Source organism: Camellia sinensis, chromosome 5, assembly GCF_055761805.1.
Source record: "Camellia sinensis isolate YWXY chromosome 5, ASM5576180v1, whole genome shotgun sequence".
Classification (NCBI taxonomy): Eukaryota; Viridiplantae; Streptophyta; class Magnoliopsida; order Ericales; family Theaceae; genus Camellia; species Camellia sinensis.
Window position 1 is genome coordinate 135,577,860 of NC_138965.1, and position 15,310 is coordinate 135,593,169.

The 15,310-nt window shown below is 35.0% G+C and overlaps 1 protein-coding gene across 1 annotated transcript; it reads right to left on the reverse strand.

Annotated features, from left to right (window-relative positions):
* Window positions 1–285: 285 nt before the first annotated feature.
* On the reverse strand, window positions 286–10,912 carry LOC114308861 (putative F-box protein At3g61730). The gene is made up of 8 exons (XM_028254551.2): window positions 10,774–10,912; window positions 8,956–9,155; window positions 8,799–8,843; window positions 2,801–2,965; window positions 2,650–2,697; window positions 1,748–1,918; window positions 1,253–1,360; window positions 286–572 (listed from the first exon to the last, which is right to left on the reverse strand). The coding sequence occupies exons 1-8, from the start codon at window positions 10,860–10,862 to the stop codon at window positions 490–492; spliced, it is 909 nt and encodes a 302-aa protein (XP_028110352.2). The 5' UTR covers window positions 10,863–10,912; the 3' UTR covers window positions 286–489.
* Between the last annotated feature and the right edge of the window lie 4,398 nt (window positions 10,913–15,310).

Sequence of the window (15,310 nt, forward strand, 5' to 3'; positions counted from 1 at the left end):
TAGAGAAGGTCATTACAATGTTACCAACAAAATTGTGAACTTTCGGAAGAGGACAACTTGTGATCACATTTTTATGCCAAGAAAACAAGCCCAGGAAAATTAAGTTGAAACATTATCACAACATTTTGCAAATTATCATGTACAGATGGGTTTTACCTTCTTTATTTTCAAATTATGTGAGTTTTGAGAATTTTGTTTTAAAACCTGGGTTTGGTAAAAAAAAACTCTACAAGTAGCTGTTAAGATCATTCATACAGGTGCACCGCTGCGTATGCAAAGAGGAAGTAAAAATCGCTGAATTTATTTATTTTATTTTTTTCCGCAAGGGGTTATTATGAAGTTATTACACTGATTGCAACTACACCAACTTGATTTATTTGGTTAAGTATTAATATTCGATCTGAATAGCAAAATTCAAAAGAAAAAGAAAGAAAATTCTAATTTCCCACCGTGGAAAAGAGAGAGAGAGGGCCAGAATTTGGGCACAAATTACTGGAGCTGCTGAGAGATCCGAATCGAAACAACTTCTCCATCAGCTCCAGCTCTCATGGCATGGTATTTTATGTGTAGTCCTGCTTTCCGCATCAAAAAATAAATAAATAAAACAAATAGTTAATTTCGAAACGAAACCTTTCAAAGAAAATTTAAGCTATTGTACTCTTTGCCACTTATAACTAGTGTCATTGTTTTGGACTTCATCCTTTTCAACTTTTGAGTCAAAATAAATACATTTTAAAATTCTTTCTAAATAAGAAGATTCTAATTTTTTTTTTTAAATTCAGTAAAGATAAAAATAAGCTAACTTTTCATATGTAAACTTTCTTCAAAATTTTAAAAAAATTTAGAGTCATCTAGTCTTGAAGAAGTTTAAGAGGAAAAAAAAATATATATTTGTTATAATTTTTAAAAATTTTACTAAAGACCAAAACATGTCAAAAACAAAATCCACTTCAAAGCTTATAAGTTGACACCAAAGAATTGTAACTTTCTATGTCCAATCAAGGCTAGAACCTAATTAGATTTCTCTTGTCTCACCTCAAGGTATCTCTTTACCACACGATGAGTCTCTCTAACCTGATTGTGTGGTGAAAAGAGACTTTGCAAAATGAGACAAGAAAGATCCGAAGGGAGAATCCTACAATGATTCATTGATCACGCCTGGAACTATAGAAGGAGGAGCAAGAAGGAAATTTATGCAAAAAAAAAAAAAAATGATTTAAATGGGACAGTCAGGATTGAATAAGCTCTATACCTTCATTTTCCTGTAAATTGGTGTTGACTGCTACTGCATGAAGAGTTATCATGGCTTTTGGTTGCCAGTCCCTGGGTTTCCCCGCCCATGATTTGAGATCAAACACCTCTGCCAATACATTTGGAAATCGAAGAAGATCATTTCATGCATTCAATCTCCGGAAATAACTAATAATTTCACAAATATTGAGTGACACAGAAGTGAGGCAAAAAGTACCATTGCTGGAAATTATGTCTGTTTGGTTATGTTTTTGTTTTTTTGTGTTTCAAAAATAAAATAAAAAATAAAAAAAAAGGAAAACACCTTGCTTTAAAGTAGATTTTTTTTCAAGAAATTTTCCAGAAAAACAGTTTGCCAACAAGATTCTAGTGTTTTCCTAAAAATGAAAACACATAACAGAAACCGAAAGCAAAACCAAACAAAAGAAACGCAATTTTGTGACATAAAGAAAATCTCTACCACTCCACAGAATATTCAAAATTTGTCGGAAATTACCAGAGGTTGAGAGATCTCTGATATGTTTAATGTCAAAAATGCCACCGGAAGCTCCATCAGCATGTTTTTTGATCTCATGAGATCCTAAGAAATTGTAATCCCAACTCTCGTCCTGGTATCCCTTGCTCAAGAACAGCTCTATATGCCTCGCATCCAATGTCTGCATTGTTCCTGCATAAAAACAAGGGAAAATTTATCATTTTTAAGTGCTGAATACTTCTCATTGTAACATACTGGCTATAGTGACAGCTATTACTGATTGATACATGGCTATTCAACAAACACAAAATTGTGGGTACGTTAACGGCAAAAATTTCTGGCAACTAAACGAAATTGGGCCTCCAAAAAAAGAACCAACTTATTGAATTCTAGTATCTACAAGTTACTAGGAAATTACAAATAGGGTATGATACCCTCTTGCTTCATTTGCTTTCATTTGTAAGCAATGGATTAACGATCCATCACTAATTTCTTAAGTAAATGAGTTACATTTCCCTCCCGTTATAGAAAAGAATTTATCGACAATTTTTGAAAACTAATTTGGTGAAAAAATAATAAAATATTAAAAATGGCTCACGATTTTCATTTTGTTTTCTTTTTTGTACAAAAATAGTTTTTAAAAATTCAAAAATATTTTCACCAAATTAATTTTTAGTATTCTTCAAAAAAATAAATTCTGAAAACAAAACTGAACAATCCAAATGCTACAAGTTACTATAGCAAGACACGAGGACAACGTCCAACATCTGTTTTTATGCCCTTCCCCATCATAGGCCTATTGATGGACTTGGATGTGTATCATAATCATGCTCCTTATGACTATCTTACCTGCTGAAATTAAATAAAGGAAATTTTAATTCTTGTGGATGTTTATAAAGAAGGAACATTAATTTGTGACGCACCATCGCATGTATTGAGGTCACATACAGGGCATCGAACAAGCTGTAAATCTGATCCAATTAGAATTATGCAGTTAGGATCCATATAAGTGATTGTAAAACTTTGAATACTTGCTAAGAAGTAGCCCGGGTAATAGCATCAACTTAGAAATACCTGCTATCCAGATTCCAGTTTTAATGTTGTTCAACACGCAAGAGCCGCTCAATTGCAACATTTTCTCTATGGTCTCTTCATGTGGAATTTTCACTGGAGGGATCAGCTTCTCCGTCAAGAATGCAACTGGGGAATCAAAGAAAAATGCTCCAATTCGCATCCAATCTGATACCCCCAAAAAACAAACAAACAAAAATAATAATAAAAGAAAAAATCATGAATCTGGGCATGGAGTGTGCTTATCTGTCATTGTTGTTTAATTGAAAAAGTAGATCGAATAGAAAAAAAAACTCACTAGTTGCCCACCCCCTCATGCTACATGTGAGTTTGGTAACGAGGGAGAGAAAAAGAGAGGGACTGAAAGTTGGTGTTATTGTATTATGTTTCTGTGTAATTACAAGAGAGCAAGCTCCCTCTCTTTATAGAGAGGAGAGGGAGACAATTAGCATCGGATGCCTATAATTAACTAAAGCTAAAGTAAAGTTCCCTTCTTTACAGCTACACATGGAGCCTTTACAGATGCAAGGATACAGCTATACATAGTGGGGGATATATTATATGTATATTATATGTTAACAGCCCCCCGCAAACTCAAGGAGGGTAGGCATCGACCAAGTTGAGTTTGGAAACAAGATCACGAAAGCGCCCAGGAGAATGAGCTTTGGTGAAGATATCAGCAGGTTGATCGGCAGAAGCAATTGGGAGAAGATGAACAGTACCACGTGTAACATGTTGTCGAATGAAATGGCAATCAATCTCAATATGCTTGGTGCGATCATGGAAAACATCATTGTGAGCAATCTGAATAGCACTCTGATTGTCACAATAAAGAGCGGTAGCGCCAGAAGAGGAAATACCCATATCAGTGAGGAGCCAGCGAAGCCAGAGAAGTTCCTGAGTAGTATCGGCAAGAGCTCGGTATTCAGCTTCGGTGCTAGAACGGGCAGTGAGGGATTGTTTTTTGCTACGCCAAGTAAGAAGAGAATCCCCTAAGAAGAAACAGAAGCCCGTGGTGGAGCGTCGATCCGTAGGATCCCCAGCCCAATCAGCATCAGAGAAGGCACGCAGTTCCAGAGATGAGGAAGCAGAGTAGTGAAGGCCATGGAACAGGGTGCCTTTGATGTACCGAAGGATGTGAAGGAGAGCAGTATAGTGGGGAGTGCGAGGAGCCGACATGTACTGACTAACAATGTGAACAGCATAGGCAATGTCAGGACGAGTTACTGTGAGATAGACAAGACTGCCGACGAGCTGACGATAGAGAGTAGCATCAGGGAGGAGAGCCCCGTCGAGAGGAGTGAGACGAATCTGAGGATCAACTGGAGTAGATGTAGTTTTGCAATCAGTAAGACCAGCACGAGCCAGAAGATCGGATGCATATTTGGCCTGAGATAAGTAAGAGCCAGTAGGATCATGAGAGACTTCAAGGCCTAAAAAGTAGTTGAGAGTACCAAGGTCCTTCATCTCAAACTGTCGGTGGAGAAAGCGTTTGAGGTGGAGAATACCAGCTGCATCATTACCAGTGATAATCATATCATCCACATACAGAAGGAGAAGAGTGGTACCATGAGGAGTAGTCCGGATAAAAAGAGCAGAGTCATAGGAGCTGGAGGTGAACCCAAAGTCATGAATGGTAGAACTGAACTTAGCAAACCAGGCACGGGGTGCTTGCTTGAGGCCATAGAGGGCACGCTGTAGTTTGCAAACCTTATGAGGGGGAAAAGTAGACCCAGGGGGAGGTTGCATGTAGACCTCCTCAAGAAGATTACCATTGAGGAAGGCATTTTTGACATCCATTTGAAAAAGCTCCCAGTGGCGAGCAGCAGCAACAGCCAGTAAACTGCGAACAAAGGTAAGCCGAGCAACAGGAGCGAAGGTTTCCTCATAATCAATCCCATATTCCTGGTTGAAACCCTTGGCAACAAGACGAGCTTTGTAGCGTTCAATCGAGCCATCAGAATGAGTCTTGATTTTGTAAACCCATTTGCAGCCAATCGCAGTTTTGCCAGGAGGAAGGTCAACAAGATCCCAAGTATGAGTTTTGTCCAAAGCCTGAAGTTCATCAGTCATAGCTTGCTGCCAAAGAGGATTAGTACAAGCCTCACGATAGGAGGTAGGTTCATAAGTAGAAAAGGCAGCAGACCCAACAATATAATCACGAAGGTGGATAGGAGGTTGAGTTACCCGGTGTGGTCGACCCGTAGGAGGATCGGTGGGAGGAAGAACCAGTGGAGAAGGAGGTGGTGCAGGGAGAGGTGGACCTGCAGGGAGAGCAGTCTGGTGGGGAGCAGGAGTAAGCAAGGGCGTCTCAATGACGGAGGGACCTGTATCAAAATCATCAGAGAAGAGATCGATGGAAGGATTAGTAAACAGTACATTAGTGGAAAGTGCAGGTAAGTGAAATGAGGATAGGGAGGAAAACATTTGGTGCTCCCAAAAAACTACATGGCGGGAGATACGAAGACGTTTAGAGAGAGGGTCCCAACAGCGAAAGCCTTTATGTTCAATTCCATACCCAAGAAAGCAACAAAGACGAGAACGCGGTTCAAGCTTGGTGCGTTCATGAGATTGAAGGAGAACAAAGCAGGCAGAGCCAAAAACCCGAAGATTAGCATAGGGAGGGGGAGTGCCATGCAGACGTTCAAATGGAGTTTGATTATGGATGACAGGGGAAGGAGCACAATTGATAGTGTAGACAGCAGTGAGGGCAGCTTCCCCCCAAAAGTTTTCAGGGCAGGAAGAAGAAAGAAGGAGAGCGCGAGTAGTGTCAAGAATATGCCTATGTTTCCGTTCAGCACGGCCATTTTGCTGGGACGTGCCAGCACAGGAACGATGAGGCAGTGTACCATGACTCTGAAGAAAAGAAAGGAAATCTGAATCCCGATATTCCATAGCATTGTCGGAGCGAAAAAGTTTGATGGTTTTAGAAAATTGGGTGTGGATCATTTGGGCAAATCGATAATAAAGAGTTTTGAGGTCAGACCGAGTTTTCATGAGAAAAATCCAGGTAAACCGTGAAAAATCATCAATGAAAACAACAAAATAACGAGATCCCCCCATAGTAGTGGTAGAGGAAGGGCCCCAAATATCCGAATGTATAAGATCAAAAGGTGCACAGGAAACAGAAGTACTTTTATTGAATGATAAAGCAGGTTGTTTGGCAAGTTGACAGGGTATACAATCGAAAGTATCTGGAATTACATGACCCAATTGTCCACTAGAAACCAAAGACTTTAAGCGAGTAATAGAAATATGTCCTAAGCGACAATGCCAAAGCTGAAAAGGAGATAATGAGGACGCAGAGGCAGGAGCAGCAATCTGAGGAGAGGCAGGAACATGAAGGTGAATGAGCTCATAGAGACGTCCATGCTTACGGCCGATCCCAATAGTCTGCCTCGTCTGAGGGTCCTGCACCAAACAATGAGTAGCAGAAAAGGTGACAGTTAGACCAAGTTCACATAATTGACCAATAGAGATAAGGTTTAAAGTGAGAGCAGGGATATGATAAACTTGAGGTAAAGTTAAGGAAGATGTGGAAACAGTACCAAGATGACGGACAGTCATGAGAGAACCATCAGCAGTTTGAATTGAGGGAATATGAGAAGAGGAAGAGATAGAAGAAAATATAGTTGAACTGGAGGTCATATGATTACAACAGGCAGAATCAAAATACCAAGAAGAGTTACCTGGAATTACAGACAAAGCAGTAGGAGGAGGTGTACCAGAAGGGGAGAGAAGGTGTTTGAACATGGCCTCGACATCTGTTGGAGAAAAGAGAGGGGTAGACGGAGCCGGAGACTCAGAAAAACCCTCGGCGGCAGCAGCAGCAGTGGCGGTGTGAGGAAACTGATTCCCAGGATGAGATTGGTTTCTGGAACGATGAAAGCTTCCCCGAGAAGAACCACCGCGAGAAGAGTGGTTGTTGGAGGATGAGCGGGATGGATGGCGAAGACAATCCTGTTGCAGATGACCAGGACTAAGTTTGTTGCAATATCGGCAGGTTCTGACTGGGCAATTGACCAGGAGATGTGTGGAAGGAAGGCCCCGATTCTGACAGTAGAGACAGGCAGTGGTCCGCTGGGGGAATGATGGTTGGTACGGGGGAGTGGCAAGAACAGAGTCCACATGATGAGGTTGGAGAGTACCAAGACGAGTCTCTTCTGATAGCAACTCAGAAATAGCTTGTTCCAGAGTGGGCAAGGGATGGCGATGAAGAAGAGAGGCACGTACAGGCTCAAAAGATGAAGTGAGAGCCATAAGAAAGTGCACCAACCTTTGCTGATTACGATAAGCAGTAAATAAAACAGCATCTTCTTGGTGAGGCCAAGTTGGTTCAGAAAGAGCAAGCTGGTCCCAAACGGAGTACATTTGAGAGAGGAAGTCATTGATGGACTGACTAGATTCTTGGCGCATCCGATGAAGTTGGCTCTGAAGTTGATATTGATGAGCAAGACCAGTAGTCTGGTAGCGTTCTTTCAAAAAATCCCAGATATCTTTGGCAGGAGTGGTGACAGAGTCAAGCTGAAAGCGGCCAAACTGAAGACTGATAGAGGTAACAGACGTATTCCGAAACCAGGTAATGATTTGGTAATTCTTACTGTCCCATTCCTCAAGGCGATCTTCATATGTAGGAGTAGCAGGGGAAATAGTGGTTTCAGCAGTGTCTTTGACCGGTTGGGTGATGTCCCCGGTGATAATTCGCCAGAGCTTCTTTCCTTTGAGGAAGGAAGACATGGCTTGGGCCCATAGAACATAGTTGGAACCATCCAAAATAACGGAAATAGGATGGGAGGCATCAGGACGATCCATAATAATAGATGAGGAGGTCTAAATGGATAGGGAGAGACCTGTAGGAGCAAAATTAGGTAAAACAGAGTGTACCAGTGAGTCCGGAAGGTCGAAAATAGCTAGGAAAGGTGGGCTGTGCAAGGATGATGTCAGCAGGGTGGAAAATGAGGTCAGCGGCGCACGTTAGCAGGAAGGGCGTGCGGCGCACGGTAGCAGAGGGGACTGGCAGCGTATGTTAGCAGAATGGCGCACGCGGGTGCACAATAGCGGAACGGCGCACACGCGGCTCACGGTAGTCGAACGGCGCACGCTGGTGCACGGTAGCAGGTACGGCGCACGACAGGGCAGGATGGAAGGCGCGTGGCAGCGCGTGTGAGAGTGGCAACGGAAGCAGAGACGCGCCGAGAGAAGAAGCGGCGCGTGAGAGCGCGTGAAGGCTTGTTTGGTGATGGGCTTGGTGCCGTTGGGATCGTAGGGAAATTCCGAGCTGTTTGGTATAGTCCACTGTGTACGGAACTAAGACCTAAAATTGAGGGATGCCAGAATTGTGTTTCTAAGCTCTGATACCATGTGAGTTTGGTAACGAGGGAGAGAAAAAGAGAGGGACTGAAAGTTGGTGTTATTGTATTATGTTTCTGTGTAATTACAAGAGAGCAAGCTCCCTCTCTTTATAGAGAGGAGAGGGAGACAATTAGCATCGGATGCCTATAATTAACTAAAGCTAAAGTAAAGTTCCCTTCTTTACAGCTACACATGGAGCCTTTACAGATGCAAGGATACAGCTATACATAGTGGGGGATATATTATATGTATATTATATGTTAACACTACAAATTAGTTCAGATTAATAAATAAACATTGGTATAAAATTGGCCTAAAATGCATCTTCCGTAGGGGAAACAAAAGTGAACAATGCATATTCCACATTTCACTCATTGTTCATCTTGTTTTTTCATAAATAAACACTTCTGAAGTGCCATCTATCAACAAGAAACTGATCTAAAATCTCCCCAGAGGTAATTATGTGCTTTCTTTTCCTCTATGCTCAATGCACAATTGGTGGCATATTGTGGTACAAAAGCCACCAGTACCTGAATAAATTTCAGAGGGAAAATACTAGGGAAATTATATCTTTTTAACATCTTGCAAAGAGATTGCGAGAGGTTGAAAGTGGTGTTTGAATATCAATTTCCAAAACAAAAATAGTTACCGATATGTTTCTCCTGTTGACGGAACATGAAAGAGTGACTTCCATCTGCAAGTAATCAATCACATCTTGATCAGATCATGAGAATGTCATTTACTAACCAATTCTGTTCAATTTTATTGCACTACCAATAACGTGTTAAAAAAGCTCCAATCTTTACCGAAAGCTGAAGCATAGAGCTCAATCCATGTGAAAGCCACGCCTCCAGGATCAGGGACCTGAAGATCTCGCAAACAGGCAAACTTCCATATGCTCTCCTCCATGATAATTTGGTAAAACCACCGGCATGTTATTGCGAGCATTACCAGAGATTTCCCATCCAAGTATTTGGCAATTTCAGTCCACACATCATCCTCGTACCTTTTTGTGTTCAAAGTAGACAAACACAGATCAATATATGCGACAAATTGAAAGCCAATTCTGGAAATAAAGCAAAACAAGCGTGAGTATCATTTTATAGAAATTTCTTTTGTAAATTCAAGCTCGTGCAGGAATTCAAGCTAAATTTCAATCATCACTGGAAATTAGTTTAGGCAGTTCATTAATTTCGAGTTTCAAGTGAAGCGTAATTCAGAAACACAGAGAAGGTGAAAATTCTGATTAATGAAATTCAAGGCAACTACTGACTAAACTCGCAGGTTTGTTCACAGATGTTCTGTTTGGTTTCTATGTAAATAAAATAAGTCAAAGCTTTGAATTTCTGATTTATTTATTTATTTAGTTATTTTTAATTACGAAACCAGAGAAAACTACATGACATAGTTGAGCCCGGTAGTTTGATCTATAAGAAGCTAAATCAGCAAAAAGCCTAAGATGAAAAACTATACACACTTTTCCTTGTTTTCTTTGCATTCTAACAGATAATAAGCAATTCAAATAAGCTACTCTACGCTTTATTAGATCTATAAGAAACTCAACTCAAGCTCATCGCTTCACATATATTGAAAAAAAAACAGAGATCGATATACTACTCATGATTCGATGTTGAAGATCAGCAGATACAAAGTTGAAAACCAGCATTGAAGTTGTAACCAGTACATCAATACTTAACAGAGCTTCAATGATTAAGAATGTATCCAATTTTTTTGAAGATCAGAGCCAAAATTAATGTGCAAAGATCTTAAATCCAGCAAGGAGATCAAATGAAGCTCTACATTAACATCAAAAGCACTCACTCTACAACAAATTTCTACACGTTGATCTACAAGAATTCAAATGTTATCATATTCCACTTGATCTCTTGCTCAGATTTGTGTGTGTGTGTGTGTGTGTGTGTGAGAGAGAGAGAGAGAGAGAGAGAGTAAGCTTTCGAAATTCTAGTGAATTTCAAATCAAATCAACTCACACCACAACAAATTTCCGCATATTGATCAACACAAATTCAAATTGTATCAAATTCGATTTGATCTTTTGCTCAAATTTTAAGTAAAGAGAGAAAGAGAAGTTCACAAAAATTAAAGTAAAAATATCTTAAATCCTGCAAGGCGATCAAATGAAGCTCCACATTAAGATCAAAAGCTACTCAATCTACAACAAACTTCTGCACATTGATCTACAAAAATTCAAATGTTATGAAATTCAACTTGATACAGAGATAGAGAAGCTTGCGAAATTCAAGTGAATTTGAAATGCATTTCGTATTCAAGTTGATTTTTCTCAGAAAATGCTGCCTTGTGTAATGTATACTTAAATCCAACAAGGAGATCAAATGAAAATGAAGCTATACATTAAGATCAAAAGCAACTCGCTCTACAACAAATTTCAGCACATTGATCTACAAAAATTCAAATGCTATCAAATTCGACTTGATCTCTTTCTCAAATTCGAAGTACAGAGATAGAGAAATTGCGAAAGTCAAGTGAATTTCAAATGATATTCGTATTCAAGTTGATTTTAATCAGAAAGTGTGTGTGTGTGTGTGTGTGTGAGAGAGAGAGAGAGAAAGTGAGAGAGAGAGAGAGAGTGAGAGAGAGAGAACCAGGAGAAAGTGGAATGAGGATTGAGAAAGGAGAAGCGAGGAGAGGCGCAGCAGCAGATTGATTTGGAGCTTCGCATTCGTTTCACCATTGTTTCTGCTTCTGCAACAAAAAACAGAGCGAAATTCAAATGGCTGTGAAAGCTGGAAACTCCAACTCTATATTTATAGGCGCGGGAACACTAGATTCAAATAAGAAAAATACCAACAAAAAAAACAAAAAGGAAAAACAAATTACACTCACTAGTAACTCCTCATAGAGTTAAAAAGAGAAAATACAATAAATCTCATAATTTTAATATAATTATATTTATTTAAACAAATTAAATTAATGCAGATGGTACAAAAGGGTAAGGATAAAAAATATATATACATTTTAATATAAAAAAAATGACTATATTATTTTTCTATTTATATGATTAACAAATTATAGATGAAAATGGAGTTGAGAGTTAGATGAATTAAAACTTTGTGGGAATTCAATGTAATTATGTTAAAATTATAGAGCTTATTGTATTTTCTTTAAACTTTAAAATAGTTCAAGTTAAAAGAAAGCAGGGTAAATTATAGTCACCTCCCCTTAGCTTTCTAATAATTATAAGGACCTCCTCTGTAATTTCAATAATTATAGAAATCACCCTTACTTTTAAAACTATTATTAAGATCCCCCACCGTTAATCTTCTGATTATTTATTTGACAGAATATGATGACGTCATGCTGACATTATGTTCTGTGAGTAAAAAATTCCAATATTGCCCTTATATATTCAAATAGTAAATTCCACTCACCTCCCCTAAGATTTTATAAAAAATTAATAAAGACTCATACATTATTTTAATAATGTTAAACAAAATTATTAAATTCTATAGAATATTTTAAAAAATTCTACATTGTTGAGACAAGCATATATAGTAGAATAACCAAACATTGCCTTATCTATAAAAAAAAAAAGAAAAAAAAAAGAGCTAATAAATTGATCACCATTAAACCTTATACTAGATTAAATATAATCATTTATTTGAAAATTACTAAACAAATTATAAAAGATGTTTAATTTTATAAATAATTATTTTGAGAAATTATAGTTTGAATAAAAATTTAAAAATACATATCGGTATTTAATTATTTTTTTCCATATGAAAAATATATATTTGGAGAAATTGTCCCTTTCTTTCCATATATATTTATTTCTTCCATATGAAAAATATATATTTGGAGAAATTGTCCCTCTCTTTCCATATATATTTATTTCTTCCATATGAAAAATATATGAAAAATATATATTTGGAGAAAGTGTCACCGTAGCAAATAGCAACACCATATAATTTAGGGTTAATTACACTAATAGTCCCTATATTTTGGGACTTGTGTCACTTTGGTCCTTGACTTTTCAATTGTGACACATTTGACCCTGAATTTTGAATCTTGTTCCAAATAAGGACAATTGAAAATATCATTAGATTTTTCAAGGGTAAAATCGTCAATTTGATAAAATATAAATTAATTTGACAAAAAAAATGTCAAAAAAATATTTTTAATTTTTTAAAAATTATTTTTATCCACCAGTGATAAAATTATGTAAAATTAATAAAAATTATATGATTAAATTTTTAAAATTAATTTTACATGATCATCATCCAAACACATAATAAAAATTAATTTGGTAAAAATAAATAAATAAATATCTAAAATATTTATCAATTTTACATAATTTTATTTTTAGTAGGTAGAAATAATTTTAAAAAATTTAAAAATATTTGTTTGACATTTATTTTATTCAAATTAGTTTATATTTTATCAAATTGACAATTTTACCCTTGAAAAATCTAATTATATATTCAATTGTCCTTATTTGAAACAAGATTCAAAATTCAGGATCAAATGTGTCACAATTGAAAAGTCAGGGACCAAAGTGTTACAAGCCTCAAACTATAAGGACTATTTGTGTAATTTGCCCTATAATTTATTATTATTATTTGTTTTCTTCTCTATTCTTTTTCCTCAATTTTTTTTCTCTTTCATCAATGTTTGCTAGTATCACCCAATATCATAGCAACTTACGAAACATTAATTTTTCTTTTGTTTGGTAAACATACTTGTGTATTAAATTTTTTTTTAAGAAAAATAAATATAATAACATTTCATATTTATAATTTTAAAAAAATTTGACTTATAAAAATTACCAAATGTTACCCCATAAATATATTAAAAAAAATATTATCATTTTATCTTTCACAATCCTATATTATTCTCAAATTTTAATTATCATTGAAAAAATAAGTCAATATTTTTCACCTTAATAATAAAATTTTTAAAAATAAATATAAAAGTGAAAATATCTAATCACGTTACAATAAATTAAAATTAGATGTAGGGAATGAAAGATAAAAAAAATGATTTGAGAATAATAAACTATTTAAATTTGTCATTTCTTACATCTAATTAAAATAGGATTTTACTTGATGAAATAAATTTTTTGAAAATAATAAAATACTTAAATAATTTGTTATTTATTACATTTAAAATCTATATCTCCATCAATAAGGGTTTTTTTATTGAAAAATCTCATTTGGAGGTGTTTTAACCTAATAAGTCTATTAAGAAAAATTATAACCTAATTAGTCTCATGTATTTATACTTTTATTCCATGAAGTCATTTTTTCTTGATTTATATTTTTTTTAGACTATTATACCCTTGTGTCTACTGTTGATATGTATTACATAGAAAAATGATATGCACATTTCCTTTTTGTTGATACTTCTATTTTGGTAGTTACCGTTATTAACGTTTTTCTTTTTGATTAATTCCATTCATATTTGTGATATTGTTTCATTGTGCTAAGGTTTCGAAACTCTCTATTTGGTAGGGTTTAGAAACTCTAGTTTACACATGATGCTGAAATAATATTATATTCCTTCATTGTTGCGGTGAAGTTTTGTGTTCCTCCTTTGTCACTTTGTGCTTGACATTCTATGTTCATCCATTGTTGCTCTGTGTTCGAAACTCTATGTTTCTCCATTATTGTAAGTCAAAGCTCTGTTTATATCTAGTCATTTTTGTTACAAACATATTCTTCAGAGGTAAGTTTGGTTTGGTTTGGTTTGATTTGATTTGGATTAGATTGGTGGAATGGTAAACTACATAGATTGTTAATGATAGTGATAATAATAAAGGTGATGATGAAGATAAAGATTTGAGTGATATTTTTTTTTTTTTTAGAATAATTAAGTTTTTTGCGGATTTCTAATTCTATTGTTGCCATTGTTTCCATTTTTTTGTCAATTAGTGTGAATATTCACATTTCACATTATTTGAAAGTCTGAGAAATAAGTGATGGAATATAGATATGGACATAATTATATATATTTGCAAGATATGAATGCTTACATATCATTGGTTATTTGTTATTATACTTGTTGTTTAAACAATCATTTTTGTTACCATTAAACAATTGAAACAGTCATTTTTTTTCTTTCAATTTTGTTGCATGCTGCAATATGAATGTTCACATTGGTATAAATTTAGTTTTTCTAAGATTAGTTGTATGTTAATTGTAAATTGTAAACATTCACATTATATTTAGGTATGAGTTTTTTATTTTATTTTTTATTTTTTTCAAAAGTTAGTTATAGTTTATTATTTTTTTACTATACTTGTTGGTTGAACAATAATTTTTGCTATCATCGAACAGTTAAAGTAGTCGATTTTCACATTTTTTTTAATTTTATTTTATGTTTCCATGTTGTAGTATGAATGTTCACATTGGTATAAATTTATTTTATTTTTTTTAAAACTAGTTATATATTAATTGTAAATTGTGAACATTCACATTGTATTTTAGTATAACTTTTATTTTTTCAAAAGTTAATTGTATGTTTATTGTTTTTGTTACTATGCTTGTTAGTTGAACAATCATTTTTGTTACCATCAAACAATTGAAATACTTGATTTTCACTTTTTTTCAATTTTGTTTTATGTTTTCATGTTGCAATGTAAATGTTTACATTGGTATGAGTTATTTTTTTTTAAGGCTAGTTGTATGTTAATTATAAATTGTGAACATTCACATTATATTTTGGTATGAATTTTATTTTTTCAAAAGTTAGTTATATGCTTGTTGTTTATTGTAACATTCAAATTATAGTTTAGTATATTTTTTTTTTTCAAAAGTCAGTTGTATATTTGTTGTTTTCCGTGAATATTCACCTTATATTTTAATTTTCATTTAGAATTTTTATTGCACTATTTTTAAAATTTTCAAATTATAAAAAAGTTCAAAATTCATAATTTGATATTTTCTCCATAGAATGCAAGAGAGATTTTCTCCATGAAATAATGGAAAGATTTTTTCTTTAGAATGAATGAGATATTTTTTTTCCTCATAAAATGATGGACTATTGTTATGTATTAGTTTCAAAATAGAAATATATGCAAAAAATTAGAAATAATGATTTGGTCATATTATATTAAACAAGATTTAGGCCTAGTTTGGGAAGACTAAATAAGTGCACTTTTTGACTTTTTTATTAAATATGGGT

Bases quoted from the DNA above. Each gene is read 5' to 3' on its own strand.
- LOC114308861 (XM_028254551.2), bottom strand. From the start codon at position 10,862: ATGGTGAAACGAATGCGAAGCTCCAAATCAATCTGCTGCTGCGCCTCT. The intron at 9,156-10,773 runs GTTCTCTCTCTC...GAACACAAAAAG, and splicing joins CCTCATTCCACTTTCTCCTG to GTACGAGGATGATGTGTGGA. The intron at 1,361-1,747 runs GTAATTTCCGAC...ATGTATTGGCAG, and splicing joins CAGAGATCTCTCAACCTCTG to AGGTGTTTGATCTCAAATCA.